General features: G+C 33.0%; 1 protein-coding gene across 1 annotated transcript in view; it reads left to right on the forward strand.

Annotated features, from left to right (window-relative positions):
• The first annotated feature begins 153 nt into the window (after positions 1-153).
• Positions 154-17,369, forward strand: part of LOC149780700 (MARVEL domain-containing protein 1-like) — a 42,121-nt gene continuing 24,905 nt past the window's right edge. The window contains exons 1-2 of the mRNA XM_089937735.1: positions 154-309; positions 10,198-10,342. Coding sequence (XP_089793861.1) covers positions 10,226-10,342 — 117 coding nt within the window. The 5' untranslated portion in view covers positions 154-309; positions 10,198-10,225. The remainder of the gene's footprint in view (positions 310-10,197; positions 10,343-17,369) is intronic.

Genomic DNA, 17,369 nt, shown 5'->3' on the forward strand with positions numbered 1-17,369 from the left:
CTTCTGCTATTTCTGCGAGACACCAATATGATTGACTTAAAAGATGCGAATTACTTGCCTGGTACACCTTCTAAATAACTGATTCATATCATTAAGCGGGATAATTCTGTACAAAAAAAGCAGCACAGTCTGATAAGAAATTGCTCTCTCGTGTCTTGAAAGAGACATCAACACAAAATATAATAGGTTTACCTGTACGTCATCAAGTAAACATAGATTTGGCAGATTTAGGCGATAATCTTTCGGCTGGAGTTTATTGTTTTTCCTGTGTCAGTTTGGAAGCATTAAGGGTTATTTAAAAAGTTAATGGTAAGTTGCATTTTGAATTGCCGCATTTGGGAACTTGCTGTATTAATGTATTGTGGAGGGCGGGGCCCTACACAGACACTTGATTCTGTGGAAACTAATGTGTACACATTAGTTTCCACAGAATCAAGTGTTTGTGGGGCCGTACTATAAATCATGTATGCATATAAATATACATCAGGCCGATTAGTTGTTTTCCTCCATTCTTTTTATTTCGCCATTAATTCAAAATATTTGGAGAACGACTAGCAAAAGTTGTGTCATTTAGCATTTCTATGGCCAGATTCATACATTTATGGCTGTATGTCATAGTAAATTATTTGGGTATGCAAGTACATTATTATTATTGTTATTATTATTATTTAGCATGGATTTTAATTTGCAACGGCACATCGGCTCACCACAAGATACAAGATGACCACAAGATATGTTTGTCTGTGGACAAGTAGCTTCTGACCAACATGTTGTTTTCTTAGTTTGTGATAAGAGTTTGTGATAAGATGATACATGTTGTGTGTTTTTGAGCACGTGTGCAACTGATAAATCAGCTGATTTATGGCAAGACTACAGTTGATGACTGAGACATTTATTTTCAGAAATATCTAGTCTTCCTTACATATTTTGAGCCCAAGTTGACACGTTTAGTTTGGAATTATGTTGTAATTCCTTTTCAGAACAAACTTGTGGTTGGACTGTGGACTAATAATAATACCAAGTCAGTAAATAACTGGTGAAAAAGAGGGATCGATTGCAAAACTAAAAAAACGAACAAATGTAGAAGAGAAAATAATGGTAAACGACTAGACTTCAAAATATCAGTCTTTGGAGATCTCTTTTAGAACAAGGATTATTTAGTTGTGACAAAATACAAAGTTGCAACAGAAGTTTGGAAGATAAAAATGCAAGAGGAAAAATGATTTCTTACATATTCTGAATTATGAAAGAGAGTTATCAAGCAATCAGAGTTTTCACCACAGCATTATTTTTACTCCATTAGTGAAAATATAGACCATCAAAATGCATTACAATATTTTTTTTTACCAGGAGCCAAATTTCGTTGAAAATAATTGCTCTGCATTCACAATGTACACCGAGATTTCATTAGGATTTTAAAACTAGGAGTCCAAGACTCCTAACTTGATAAAACTTGGAGGCTAGGACTCCTAACTTGATAAAGATAGGAGTCCCACCAGCAAAAGTTACAGTCCCCTCTCAGAACAATGCTGAAGTGGCTAAATGTCCATTAAAATGCCAGTAATAAACAGACACAGTCAGTTTTATTTATTTGCAATTATTTATTATTCTTTAAAATTAACTATGTATTAAAATTGTTATCATGTACAAATATCATATTCTTTAACTACAATATAGTTCACTTTTGTTTATGTCGCATTTCAAAAAATGTCTGATGCATGGCTTTGGATTGTATTCTTCCACCCTAGGTCCCTCTTCTTTAACTCACATCATTTGTGTTAATGTCTCATGTTTTATTCTGGACCTTCCCTTAGTCTTGATTTTGTTCTGCACACTGAAGCCTCTCTTGCATGCCCAGCTCAAAGTAAAATGCAAAGTTAATGTTGTAAACTTTCAAAGCTAATAAGACATTAATTTTTTTGTAATGTTAATGCATTAAGTACTATTTGCTATTTCCTTTGTGTCTCTAAAATGTATGCCGCCCCTTTCCCAATTAGAGAATGCTACAGATCATTCATCCTAAATGGATTCAAAATTAATTTACCTCTTCATAACAGTCTATAATTCTTTTGTTAATGATTTTAGCTATCACTAGCATGCCTTAAAAAGTTCTGCCTGCAGCTTTGGGGTCCAGAATGGCAGAGTGCTCTAAATCAGGGGTCGGCAACCTTTTTTACATAGTGTGCCACTTTTTTCTGGATTAATTACAAAATGAACAAGCGCATGCTACCAGTAAAAGAGTAACAGTAACACTGTTAAAATTGAGATTTTTGGCTGCCCTTTGCGTGCCACAAAAAACTTACTGGCATGCCACCTATGGCACATGTGCCTTAGGTTGCCGACCCCTGCTCTAAATCACAAGGTTCTACCAATCACTACCATCTCGCCTCTGTCCGCTTGGGTTCGATTCTCATGCTCAGTCAATTTCATTATGTGAGAAAGCCTACCACTAGTTTCCCATGACTTGTGGTTCTTATTGGGTTTTCCTGGCTTCTTCCTAAAATGGTTGTACTTTCTACCATGTGTAGCCTATGATGCACTGAAAATGACATTAAATCCTCAAAACAACAACCTCCATCTTTTGTGTCAGTATCATCAGCTGCACAAGGAAAAACAAACTGCATCTTAACTGTTCTTCTTTACAGACATTTGAAGTGGGTTTTATAGCACATATCCTGAGTGGATAATAGGGGCTAACTTTGTACATATGTGTACTAAATCTTCTGCAGATGTAAAAAATCTCATTGTTTGTGGCCAAAAATATACAGAAATATATTATTCAGTGTCTAAAAACAAAAAAAAGCAAAGAAAAACCCAATGCCCAAGCAGTCACACCCATGCAATTGGTATTAAGATAACCCTTAACTCATTGTCCCCTGGACATTCTTTTCATTTTCACCTAATAGGTTATTTCTTTGATGACAGAAGGGTGAAAATTGGACTTTGTTTTTTAGTGTATTGGACCCATGATTTTCATGTCCTGGCCACTTTTTACTCTCAAACATTATGTATTTTAATGCTGTATGTTTTTTAATGCCACTTGAAAGTCTATTTTATTTGATATCAATACAGAACTACATCTTTCTTCTGTTGTTGTACCATCCATTTTGGTGTTGATATTACAGAGGTCAGAAGTATGGTACATCCTTATGACACAAAAACATGGCATGCAAGGTTAATGAGTTAATGGATTTTGTCATAAATTCATGAAGAATGACTTTTTTTGTTATTTCTATGCAGTGGTAATGCACAAATGATCAAATAGGTAAGACATGTTCATATTTAGTGTACCCTTTGAAATTTACCCCATAAACTTGTGTACCCCTGGAGATTGTTTTAATTATCACAAGAACTGAGGCTAGAAATTGCAGTTTGGTTTATTGGAAGCCAGTGTCCTTGGGTGGCCAAATGGTGCTCACATTTATAGATCACTCATGCAAGTCTCCTCTGTCCATGTTTGAGTCTCAGTTCAGCCTACATGAATATGCTTTTTTTTAAAGTTTGCCAGTAGCTTCATGTGGGTTGGTGGTTCTTCCTGCTTCTTCCTCACAAAATATGTCAGCTACCATGTCTAACCTATCATATGCTGATAAGTAGCATTAAACCCCATAAAAACAGCAAAATAAACTATAGGAAGCCACATGACGGTCAATGGTCCATGGCCGTCCCCTGCCAGCAATTAGGCCTTGCATTGCAGAGAAATTATATAATGCAATTAGAGTCTTATGGCATGACCATTTAATTTTCAATAGGGGATTGGTGGGTCTGGGATTTTCTGTAGAACTGGGATGTATTTTGTTTCTTTTATGGCAAGATATTATGATTTTTAAAACTATATAATGCTTATGATATTTTGATGTTTTTCGGGGAGGTGGTTGTATGTCTTATAATGTCTAACCTGTTGCAATATCTGTGTGTCTTAACTTGGGACGATAAACCGATAACAGGAAATCCCTGTATGTGACAATTATTATTTACAATGGCTGCTGGAGACTACCAGTACTCAGAGCTTTCTAAGGGCTAGCTATGTAGCCATTGATTACATTCTGGTCTTTAATTTAGTGAAAAATTTAATATATAACTGGTCAAAGTAGATTCATGAAGAAAAAAAACAGGAAGAAGCTGATGAACTTTTTAGCCTTCTGTTGTTATGATTGTTGTGTATTTAAGGCCATTATAGATTCTTTGCCGATGGACTTGGCTATTTTCAATTGCAGGACATTGTTCTTTAGCTATGTTCCCATTAGTGTTTGCCATAATGGCTGTTGGACCTAAATTGTATGAACAAATTTACTTTGGTTACTGTCATGGAAATCTTTGTAAGAAAGAGATGTTGTGAATACCAGTATATCCCCTAGGGTTGCAAGACTGAAAGTAAAAAATCTCCTTGGTGTCAAAACTGTTGGTCAGACTGAGTATTAAAAAAAACTTGGGGTCAAGCTAAATATTTGGGGGTCTCTGAAGTGCAAATGAGGGTAAGGGAAACACTGGAATACAAACAAGTGTAGATTATTTGCATAATTTTGCTACTTCTAGAAATTTACTTGTGGAAACTTTGTAAACTCATCACTAAGAACATCATCATCAAGAACATACAAAAACTGAAATACAAGAGTGTCCATATAAAACCTAGTGTACTTGTGTATGTGGTTTTATATAGTGAATGGTATATCCTTAATGTTTCCTTGTGATTAGGTGAATAAATATCCTGTTACTTAAGTTCACAACAAAATATGCACAGTTTAGAATGATTTTTCTTTGGTATGATCTAAACTTGACTAGGGTTTGATTGTGTACAGATCAGATTTTAAATCTTACTGCAGAATATTGATCGATGTACTTTGAGGGAATTTAATTTTATGACGGTTCATGCATCTCAACATAGAGGCTTTTTGAGAGGTAGTTTTAAATGCACATAGATTTGATTTAATTTTGAGGAGGGTTTGGCATATATTATTTCATACCTAAAGTGAATTCACCTTGAAAATGAAACATATTTTCAATGCATATTTTTATTTGAGCCATCATGGAAAAATGGAATTAAACATTCAGCAGCAAACATTAGAAGATGCTTCCAGTTTTATTTTTAAAAAGAGTGAGAAAGAAAGACAATCTTTTATTGTGCTGATCTTTACATCTTTTTCTTATTCACTAATGTACAGTTTGTAGAAAGCCTGCATTCATTTACATTCTGTAATTTTAAGTTTCTGACATATTTTATAATCCTTAAGGAATTTTAGCTCTACTGGTCAAGAAATCTTATGCCATGGCTTGTCATCTGGGTTATTGTTAGGCTGTCAACTGATTACATCATCATTCATCTGTTAGACAACTGCTGATTATCACTACTTTTCCTATGCCACTGGGAGGATTGCCTTGAAACTTGACATACACATTAATGTTGTGGTCCAGATGGCCTAGAGGATAATGGTGTCCACTGCCAACACCCATGGCTGCCAGTGTTTATCATGAAGACCTTGTCATCATTTATCTTTCTGAACAGATTGTGAAACTGAAATGGAGTTTTCACAGAAACACTGTTTTTTCTATGTGTTTGTTCTGCAGTGAAAATGGAGCTGATCAGACCTGGTTTAATTGCTATCAATAATTGTAATTATCTGTAATGATTAATTTCCTAGGTAAAGACAGGTATTTGTAATAATTGTAATATGCTTTGTTTTGATTACCAGTACTGTAATGTAAACAATTAAAGTAACAAATACCCTGTAATTAAGACTCTGTTCTAATTATAGCATTATTACAGTTAAGTTTCATAAATATCTTGTCAAGTCGAACAAAACTGATTTGCAGTTCTTTAAAATCTCAGTAAGGAACAGGTATATAATAATAAGAAAAAATTATGTGTTTACATTATATAGAATTTTTTATGACAGCAGTCTTATAATTGGCCATGTTTTGTTTCAGAATGTTTTGCTTTTCCATCTCTTAAAGATTGCCAGGATTTTAATCAGAGAAGTTACAGACAATATAATTACACATGAACATAAATTATATTTTCACATAGTTTTTGACAAATTTCATTTACATTTTATGCAGATATACATGTAGTAAGACATGTTTTATACAGCAGTTTCTTAAAGGGCCTTGTTTTATTTAAGAAACAGACTAAAGACATATAGTTTATCCTCCTGATAGTCAGAGAAATTCCAAACCATATCATTAAGCATGAACATAAAATGTATTTGAAGTTGAATGGTACAGTATCACATGTGCTATGGCTGTAAGATTCATGTAACATGGTATAATAACATTTTAACTTAATTATATTAATGTTGAGTTAAAAAGATCTTGAGTGATTGGCTGTCAAAAACTTTTTGTAGTCTCCTCTCTCATGAATAACAGTCCCAGCCAAAAATGAAAGGAAGTAACAGTAAGTTAGTAGGTATTTAAATAATAAATAAAGTTTAATTTGGAGTATCTATTGTGCTTTTCTTCAAAGTGTAAAATACATTTCATTATGAAAAAGGAAAGTTTTTCTTTTTATAAAAATAATTATATTATTCAGTGACTGTTAAAACACAAATTGCACATTTTGTGTCATTTAATGTATATAAAAGATATGAACCAAATAATTCATTGAGTAAGTGAATTACATTACACAAAATTAAAATTGTAATTGTTATCAAAAGTTTTCAAAATAATTCATTATTAGATTAGTTACTTTTGAAAATAATTGCAGGTCTGGGCTGATCTAACGTTCATTATGGCTCCATAGGCCAACATCTTGAAAGTCTTTTTATCTCTGTTGCATACCTCCTGAATTGGTCATATTGATATGGCATTTTTATTTGAAGACTTCATAGGACATGTAAATGGTCATATTGATGTCGCATTTTCAGTTGAAGACTTCTTAGGACATATAACTCATCATATTGATATGGTGCATTTTCAGTTGAAGACTTCTTAGGACATGTAAATGGTCATATTGATATGGCATTTTTAGTTGAAGACTTCTTAGGACATGTAAATGGTCAAATTGATATGGCATTTTCAGTTGAAGACTTCTTAGGACATGTAAATGGTCCTAAATCCAATGTTGCCATCAGTGGCAGTCATCTTGTAAATTTTGTTATCTTTCTTTCTCCTGAAGGTATGAATATTTTAATGTAGATATGTATATCATTTCCACTAAAATGCTTCCTATGATAATACCTAATTGACCTTGGGGTAAATTCAAAGGTCATTGCTTACATTTTTTCCACTTCATGAAAACTGTGTTTTTGATATATAAAGGCAGCCTCTGACTTACATGATAGTGTTCTTCTCAAGAGTAGATACAGAGCTCATAAATGCATACTCAACAGTTTTGGTTTTATTGCCTTTAATTTATTTAATGAAAAAATACATACCAGGTAGTTCAGTTAACTTTAATACCCTTCCTTTTATCCATAGACAAATACTGATTTTTTTCTTTTGTTTTAGACAAATAAATATTTGTTCATCTTTAAAAATTAATAATCAAAATTAAAATATTCATATGAAATCTCATTAATGCAAATTTTGTGTAAGTCGAAGGTTACCTACCAAAATGAATTGTGACTAGACATTCCAGTAAAGAAACAAACTGTAAACAATCTGATGTTGATTTTAAGTTTGGATGATTATTTACAGTTTGAAAACTGAAGATATTAATTAATTGATGCTAAGATGCATTCATCCTGATGCAAGTTAGTGTTCTAGAGCCCATTATATAATACCTAAAGTGGTATAATTGTCTGGAATAAATATTGTAATGACACAGCTCTGTAATTTTCATTATTGTTATGTGGCTACTAAGATATTTCAGTAGAAATATTGTCAGTGGTAAATATTGAAATAATTCCCAGAAAATAAAGACTGGAAAATGCCTGTGTCATTATGAAATAGGCTGGACATACTCCAGCCTATCCATGAAAGGTCAGATATTTCCACATTGTGCATGGACAGGCTGAATATTTTCCAGGCAAACTTATTGTCTGGAAATGCCCCTGAATATATTGTTCAAATGTTAAGTTAGCACAGTTTACCTAGTTCACATATATTATCATATAAAAACTTGTTATTGATATTTCTTTACATACCAGTAGATGATGTTTTATATCAGTGCTATACAGTTTGTTGGGGGTAATCATTATAATATAGAACAGACCCTGCTCTGCATACACATGATGTACTGGCTGGTCAGAGTCTGGGTTCATTGTTATACGTATTATTTGACTTAAAAGCGGGTGTGTTTGATTCAAATTAGATGATTTCACTCATTGGTTTAATAAACACCCCAAAAATTCATCCCAAAAATATCCAAATGATTTTTTTTAACTTTTTTATTTTTACACTCTTATGTTACTTGTTTAGGCTTGAATAAACAGTGACAAAAGAAAGAGTGAAAACAACAAGCCTTGAAAACTGTAACAAATTTATTACCCTCGAAAACTCTGTAAAAATGAAAAAATAAGAATTTCCTTTATAATAATCATATCCAAGAATAATCCACGAAATAAATTTTAGAAGTCTAATAATAAAATGTTCTAATGAATTCAAGTTTGAGTCTTGACGAAAAATCCAAGATGGAAGGCAATGACGTATACTGTATCCTTTGTGGTGTTGTAAAGTGATGTTTGAATTAATGAAATGTCTTTTGTCCAAGAATTCTGTATGAACACTCAAATTTTTCAAGGAAAACGGATTATACTTAGAATCCAAATAATTTGAATAAACATTAAAATGTAATTGCCAGACTGGTCACAAACAAATGAACATCTTGACATCAAATGTTTTAAGCCCAGACTGAGAAAAATCTCTATCAACAATGAGTATACAGTAACTCAAGATGCAAAACAAGATTCCCAAATGAGGGTCACATGATCAAAATCTATAAAGATTTAGAAAATATCTACAAGTCTAAGGGCATTTAGCACAGTACAGCCTCGATTTCACCACCACCATTCACACACTAATTTAGTCTAAAAATGAATTTAAAAAAAGTTGTTTACTTGAACCTCAATCAAGGCCAGGAACTAGGTAAAAAAATAGAAACAGTTTCTATTATTAGGCCTCCACAAAAGAGTCAGGTCAAAATGAATTTTCAGGAAAATATCTAGTAAACAAAATTACATTACATTGACATGTAAAGAAAAAATATAAAAATAAAAATTTAAAACTTACAAACAATTAAATTAAATCAAATATAAATTAAATCCAATATACGTAATAACATATATGATAAACTAGAGATTTTGTAACCTAAATAGCATTAGAATATCTTACATTCAATAATTGAGTCTAAATAAAATGATGTTGAATCTGCTCAACTAATTGTAATTGTGTGTTTGAACATTAAAATACAAAAACTCTCAAAAATGCAAGTCTAATTTCTACATTGGTAGTTGTGTGTTTGAAGTTTGATTTCACATTTTACAAATGTGGTGATTTCAAGATGAGATGGTGTTCAACTTTTAAAAGAGTATAGTTTATATAGAACTGATTTGTGTATTTCAAGAATTTCATGGATTTCTGGCTTTATCTTTGTGAGTGTTTGATTTGGATGCATTTTTTGGGATATTGACAGAAAGCACTGGCATAAAGAACTTCATTGTTGATACAGTGATACAAATATGCCATCAGATATGGCTGCTATTACCAAGAAAAGAAAACCTTTTTAAGCAAATAATAAAAATTCATGTAACTGATGCAAATCCTCCATCAAATATACTCTGTAGTCATGTTTAATTGTACAGATAGAAAATAAAAACATTGCCACAACTTTATGTAAATATAACTGCTCAAGAGATGAAGACCAACTCTGACAAAAAGATTTCTTGCATAAGGCCATTGAAACTTTCACAAATGATGCTAATGTGCCATTAGATATGTATGAAGATACACAATAAAGAGTAACACTGAAACATTTGTCACAGTTTTGTAACATTCAGCCAATGGCATTGGAAGTGAAATTGATAAAGAAAGCATCTGATTGGCTCAGATTTATTGGCCGGCTGTTTTTAATGGGCAGATAACATCCAGGGGAGGAATCTGAAACCCAATTAAACTTGTTCTTACTTAAAGTCTAGTTATTGTTCATCCAAATAATGTATCACCAACTATGGTACTTAAATCTTTTAAAAGTCAGTAGAAACAAATTCTTGTTGGATAATAAAACAACCCAAAAATGATTCAACTTTTCTTTTTGAATTTCAGATCAGCTTGTTTGAAACCCAGGAGAATCATGGCAACATATGAGCAGAATACAACCATAACTACTACCCATTCCTCAGGAGATGGAATTGGCTTGGATAGGTTGTATATTAGGTCTTTGAAGGCAATCCTGAAAATAGTTGAAGTGGTTAGTATTATGTTAAGGAACTGTAATTCTAATCTCTAGTTACTTGCTTGGAATCTTGGGGGAAAAGACACACATAATCATGCTGTATTTCAAGTCTGCTTAACTACATGTAGTGTTATAAAGAATCATGGACTGAAGTTGTTATTGCATACAGTGCATGAACTTTTATTGCAGGGGTGTACAACCTTTTTTGGCCAAGTGCCAGATTGCATTTTCTAAGATCACTTGAAGGCCACAAACACTACTTACTTTAATATAACTACTGTTCACGGGCCAGATTTCTGTGTTGTTTTAATTTGCCCTGAGGGCTGGACAGAACACTTTCATAGGCCGTATCTGGTCCGTGGGCCACAGGTTGTGCACCCGTGTTATTGGGTCATTTTAGGGGCACATAATTTTCTATATTTGTATAACTAGTTATATATATATATATATATATATATGTTTGTGTGTGTATGAGTATAGAAAATTATGTGACAATTTTTTTTCAGAATGCATGGTCTCCTATTATACATTGCTATATCCATCCTTGGGTGGGACTAAAATTAATCATTAGAGGTCTAGAACAGAAGCAACATGGTCCTGGTATAATGTCCTAGTCACATCCATTCATTCAGATTATCATCCCTCTGTTCCTTGGACTTAAGAGGTAAACAATATTGCACAATTATGACAATGTAAAGTTAGCAGAGAAAACAATGAGCATATAATAACTACTTGTCCTGAACAGAAAATTATATCAGTGTGCAGCTTTCGCCAGAAGTCTTATTTTGACTGAATAGTTCAGCCTAATTGTAGATGGTGACACGTGGACATCCAGTATGACTACCACAATGGCCATCTTGAAAGCTGTTCTGTTGCTACTCCTGAATTATTAGTATGAAGTTTTCACTAGTTTAGTTGGTCTCAAATGAAAATAGTGAAGATCTAACATTAAATATGGCCACTATGACAGCCATATTGACTGTCTTGTTATCAATACTTCGGAATGGAAAATCATATAAACTTGGAGTTTTCATCTAACATGTTATAAATATCTGGTTTGGTAATAAATAAAAATGGTGCCAATCTCACATCAAGTATGGAATGGAAAGTCTTGTCAAAATGGGATTTTGAGAGGAAAAGTACTTGTGTCTTGTTGGCCCCAGATCAAAATGGCAATGATCTGATATGAAGTATTTCAGCCACAGCAACCATCTTGAAAATCTTTTACACTACTCCTTCTGTGTTGATGGCATTATCAATATGGAGTTTTCCACAAAAAGACTTCTTCTAATGTCTAATTGGAAGTAAATAATAGGTGCTAATCTGGCATCCAATATAGCCATCATGGCAGGAATCATGAAAATCTTATTTCTATTTTTTTCATTGGGAGGTTATATTGATATTGGGTTTTCACTGAAAAGCTTCTTGTGACAACTAGTATGTTCTAAATTTAAATGTGCTGATAAGACTGCCAGTATAGCTATTATGGTGGCCATCTTATTGCTAGATGTATAATCATATCAACATGAAGTTTTCACCAAATGACATCTTATGATGTTTACTTGGTATAAATTAAAATGGTGCTGATCTGATATCCAGTATGGCCACCATAGCAGCCATATTGAAAATCTTGTTATTGTTACTTCCCCTGTATTAATAATCACATTCTAATGGGGTTTTAAATAAAGGACATGCAATGATGTATAGTTTGTCCTTTAGAGAAAATCATGCCAAACTTACGTGCAATATGGCTGCCATGGCAGCTACTTAGAAACTTCTTGTTGCTTAAAAGATTTCAGAAATGATTTGAACACACATCAGCAGTTAAAAGAAAAGAAATGTTTTTATCTTGACTTCCTGGAAATTATTATCAGCCAGTAAATGTCATTCCTTTCAAGAAAGTCTTGTTTTTCTATAAATTCCTGTTTTTGTACCCACCCACCCCTCCCCACCACCTTAATGCTAAATGAGCTTATAGTGTGGCCCTGTGTCCATCATGCATCAGTTGTCAGTCAGCACTTGCTTATAAACACTCAAGTGTGGTGTTGTCAAACCCATTGGCTTTGGCAGGCCAGGTTAGATATTCATATACTTCACTCAGGCCATACGTATGATGGACTATTTATAAGCATATAAATTAGACACTAACAAGAGAACTGGTGTGCTGGCCTTACCAATGAATTTGTTTGACAACTCTGCCGTAGAAGCTTCATTTCTGATAGATAAATCAGTCACTGAATCTGTATTGATAATGATGGGTGATTTGTGGTATGATCCCAGCTATGCATGAAATATTGAAATTATTGCAAACAGATCTGTCAAAAATGCATCAGTACACATATTGATAATTTTTAGACACGTATTTCAAATGGCTCTTGCATTAGTCAGTTGATGGGAACTTTCAGCAATCCTAGCGCATGTTTCCACATCAAATCCTGTGTTTGACCATTTGAAAGTCCATGTAGAAAAAAAAACACTGCTACCTCCTGTCACCATTTAGAATTACTGCACTACATCAGTGGATAATTGGCTATTCAGTCTGTTTTGAGGAAGTAGACAGTGTTCTGAGTAATTTGGGTTATAATGTAAAATTGATCAGATTTGATAATTTAATACATTCTTCAACTGTGATAAGATGAGATATTTATCTCATGATAGTCACATGACAAATACACAGATGCTCAAGACAACCACAGAAAATGATCATTTTGATGAAGCAAAGTCACACCTGATTGGTTCCTTGATATTGATTGAACAGCTGATTTTCTACTGTTGCCTGGTATATAGAAATGGTGAAAGGAGACAAGGTTGTGATTTGATGAGGAAAAATATGCTGTACAGATTGCTTACGTGCTGATCATAACTGAAGAGCCACAAGTGATATTATCATTTCATAATGGTCAAAACATGCACTGATGTGTTGGAGACAGATTTATTTACAATAATTTCAGTATTTAGGAATAGGTGAGATCAGATTCCAAACCACTCATCAATACCAATGCATGTCTGGTGGCCAATTTGGCAGACTAAGCAATTGTACTTTATTTCTGCACTATTCATGACCTTAGATCATAATTCAGTCAGTAAATAACAGCAGCCATTTTACTTTCTATTGAGACTATTGCTGTGGGTTAACTCCCCTTAATTACATATTTATACTCTGGGTTCAGACTTCTTAGGACTGCATTAGTGAGAGTCAGATTAATCAAAAGCTTGTATCTGTAAAACTCAGATGGTCACAGTAATGAAATTAAACAGCAGCTATTTTACTTCTTGTTGAGGCTGTTGCTGTGGGTTAACTCCCCTGAAATTAAACAGCCGCTATTTTGCTTCTTGTTGAGGTTGTTGCTGTGGGTTAACTCCCCTGAAATTAAACAGTGGCTATTTTACTTTTTGTTGAGACTATTGCTGTGGGTTAACTCCCCTGAAATTAAACAGCAGCTATTTTACTTCTTGTTGAGGCTATTGATGTAGATTAACACCCATTAAGTATAACTTTGCATGCTGAGTCCATCCTTCGGGCTGCATTGGAATATTCAAAATCTCTGCCTTATAATACTCAACTTGACACAATGATGACAATTTTCAACAAAAGCTACAGTGAAATAGTATTATAATGACTTTTTGTAAAAATCGCTTGCAAAAGATTTTGAAACTAAAAACATAATGGAAGAAACTCAGTCTGCTGAACTCTCTGCTAAGAAAAGCTTTTAATTGTTGAGGTGTGGTAGTTCATTAGTAAGCATGATAGAGGCCACACAAGGGGGCATACTTAGTCCTCACATGCTGGAAATATCATCTTCGCACAAAATAAGATCATGTCTAGAAGTCTTGGTCACCCCCCACACACTCACCTTCACATGTTAGAAAAGCCCCCACCTGAATGAGATGTTATATGTCCACATATCAACGGTTTACACTAAGACAGACTTACCTAACAAAGCTTAATACAATTTACTCTAAAGGAACCAGTAGTCAGTAATAATTATTACCAGATTGTGGGTGAGGGGGAGGAGACCCTATGACCAACATGGTGGATAAACTCCAATTAACAGGAGTTGTGATAAAAAAACAACACAAACGCCGATAATTCGCATTTAATGTATGCTTCTTCAGGCACGAAATGTTTTGAAAGTAACGGATGACGTCTTTTATTTTAAAACAACAATTACGTCATTACGTAATGTCATAAATGATACATCAAATATTGAAACTATCTGAAAAACAAATGAAAAGCAGCCTCCACAGCAGTTTCTTGAACAGATGTGTTGAGGAGGGGATCATTCCATCAGGTCTACGACTGAAACTGAAGATATACATAGGAAGCAGAAATAAAGATTTCCAAGATTCTATCGACAGACTGTTACATAAAGTCTCGCTAAACATAGTTGAGAGATTAGCAGAAGAACAACAAATAATATCACAAAATGTCGGAAAACAGATGGAAAATGTTAGGGATGAACTGAGGAAGAAAATAGATGGGCAAAGACTTTTCAGTTTCGACCAAGAAATATATCAAAAAACAGATTCATTGAAAAATGATATACTTCTGAAGCAAAATGAAAAACTGAACAATTTATGAAAGAGTAAAGAGGAGAAAAATAAACAAGCCAAAAAAAATGGAGAACAGCATATAATCCATCAACAACCGAAAAAACAGCAGCAGAAAAACAACACAGTATCACGCAAGAAAAATGAACAGCAGCATAAAAACAACAAATTAACACAAGAACAGAGTACTAAACAGCAAGAAAAGAAGTATTCTAAACCCACAGAAACTACTGTAAGGAAAAGTAATACTCCTATAGCACCTCCCAAAATTTCAGTAACCGAAAGAGTCGACATAAGTAGGAATTATGTAAATTCAAATAAGAACCAACAGAATGAACAACAGCGAAAAAACTTGACTTCCCAGGGCACAACAAAGAAGACATACGCAGAAACCGTAAAATGGGGGGAATCGGAAACAGTGACCATGCGAAAGACGCTGACAAACCTGGTAAAGATTTTGCAAAGTCTAATAGAGACGACATCACAAGACAACAATATAGGAGGTTCCACAGGTTCAACAGTAGAAGAGAGTGGAAAAAAGAAACAAAGCGAAGTAAACAAATTAAGAGAGGTAAAGAAACAGTCTTAAACCTCTCACGTAGAATATTAACTGACAATGACTATATATTGTTAGGCAAAGGGCTAAAATTTTGTCATAAACCAAAATGTCACAATAAAATTAAATTAGCTGAAGAAATTTTTAATTTCTCTAGACGCTTAAAATTAAAAGAATTTTTTTATGATAAAGCATGCAATAATTCAGAGCGTAAATCGTTTTCTTTTCATTCTAAAAAAATGGGTTATTTTAACACAATTAAATCATCTTTTACACCAGCTAGTGGACGTGATTCATATTTAGATTTTTATATTGACGTGATCACAAAAGAGATATTAACTGATAATCATAAAAAGCAATATCATAGTAATATTTCTAAGGACGAAATTAAGTCTTTACATAATCTAATGAATGACGACAGTATAATTATTAAAAAGGCTGATAAATCAAACACTATTATTATTATGAATCAAGATGATTATGTTAAAAAAGTTGAACGTCAATTAAATGATGAAAAATACTACAAACATATTGACAAAAACCTGTCAATAGAAATTAAATCAAATATTTCAACATGCATTAATGAGATTGCTAAAAATAATAATTCCGTAATTGAGGAGTTTGATACTTTCCCTCTTAACATACGTACACCTCAATTCTGCATATTACCCAAAACTCATAAAAATCCTGACCATAATTTACCTTTGAATTATCCAGGATGACCTATTATATCAGGCTATAATTCATATACTGAAAACCTATCCAAATTTATTGATAGTGTTTTACAACCTTTAATGAAATCACTTCCTTCATACATTAAAGATACCACTGATTTCATTAAAAAGTTGAAGTCTATTCCACAGCTATTGGATAACTCAATCCTTGTATCATTAGATGTAACATCACTATATACCAACATTCCACATGCAAATGGTTTTGAAGCATGTAAATATTTTATTGATAACAATCTTAATAATAACACACTATCTAGTAAAGATATATGTAAAATAATAAAACTTATCTTGGAAAACAATTATTTTCAATTCAATAATATGAATTACATACAAATAATGGGTGCAGCAATGGGTAGTCCCATGGCTCCTTCATACGCTTCCCTTTTCATGGGTAAATTAGAAAAAGATTTTCGTCAAAACAGAAAGTTTAATCCATCTGTTTGGTTTAGATTTTTAGATGACATATTTATGATCTGGAACCATTCAACTGAAGAACTAAAAATATTTATTGATCGCCTGAATCATTTTCATCCGACAATTAAATTTACTTATACTGCATCAAGTACTCAAGTTTCATTTTTAGATGTAAATGTAATAAAAAATATTGATAACACTATCTCTACAAATATTCATATCAAAGAAACTAATATCCACCAATATGTAGAATATTCTTCATGTCATCCCATGTGATGTAAAAATGGCATACCATATAGCCAGGCCAAAAGATACTGACACATTATTTCAGATGATTGTCAATTACAAAATTCTTTGAATAAATTACGAACTTATTTCCAAAATAGAAATTATCCTACATACATAATTGATTCTGCACTGAACAAAGCCCTTAATCTTACTCAACATGAGGCTTTAAACACAGCAGAATGTAAAATAGAGAGAGATGTAATTCCTTTCACAATACAATATAATCCTTCATTACCTAATATAGGTCGTATAATTAATAAATATTATAGTCTCCTAAATTTATCCAATGAAACTAGCGTCAAATCACTTTTCAAAATTAAACCAGTTCTCGCTTTTAGAAGACCCAAGAATTTGCAAGATTTTTTAATCAGAACTAAACAGACAGAAAATAAAAAAATACACTTTTCGTCATCTAAATGTAACAGACACCGGTGTTCTCAATGTGCAAACATAAGAGAAAGTACTTCTTTCAGTAGTGCTAATACAAAAGAGGTATTTT

Source organism: Sinohyriopsis cumingii, chromosome 16 (genome assembly GCF_028554795.1).
Source record: "Sinohyriopsis cumingii isolate HCF-2022 chromosome 16, ASM2855479v2, whole genome shotgun sequence".
Classification (NCBI taxonomy): Eukaryota; Metazoa; Mollusca; class Bivalvia; order Unionida; family Unionidae; genus Sinohyriopsis; species Sinohyriopsis cumingii.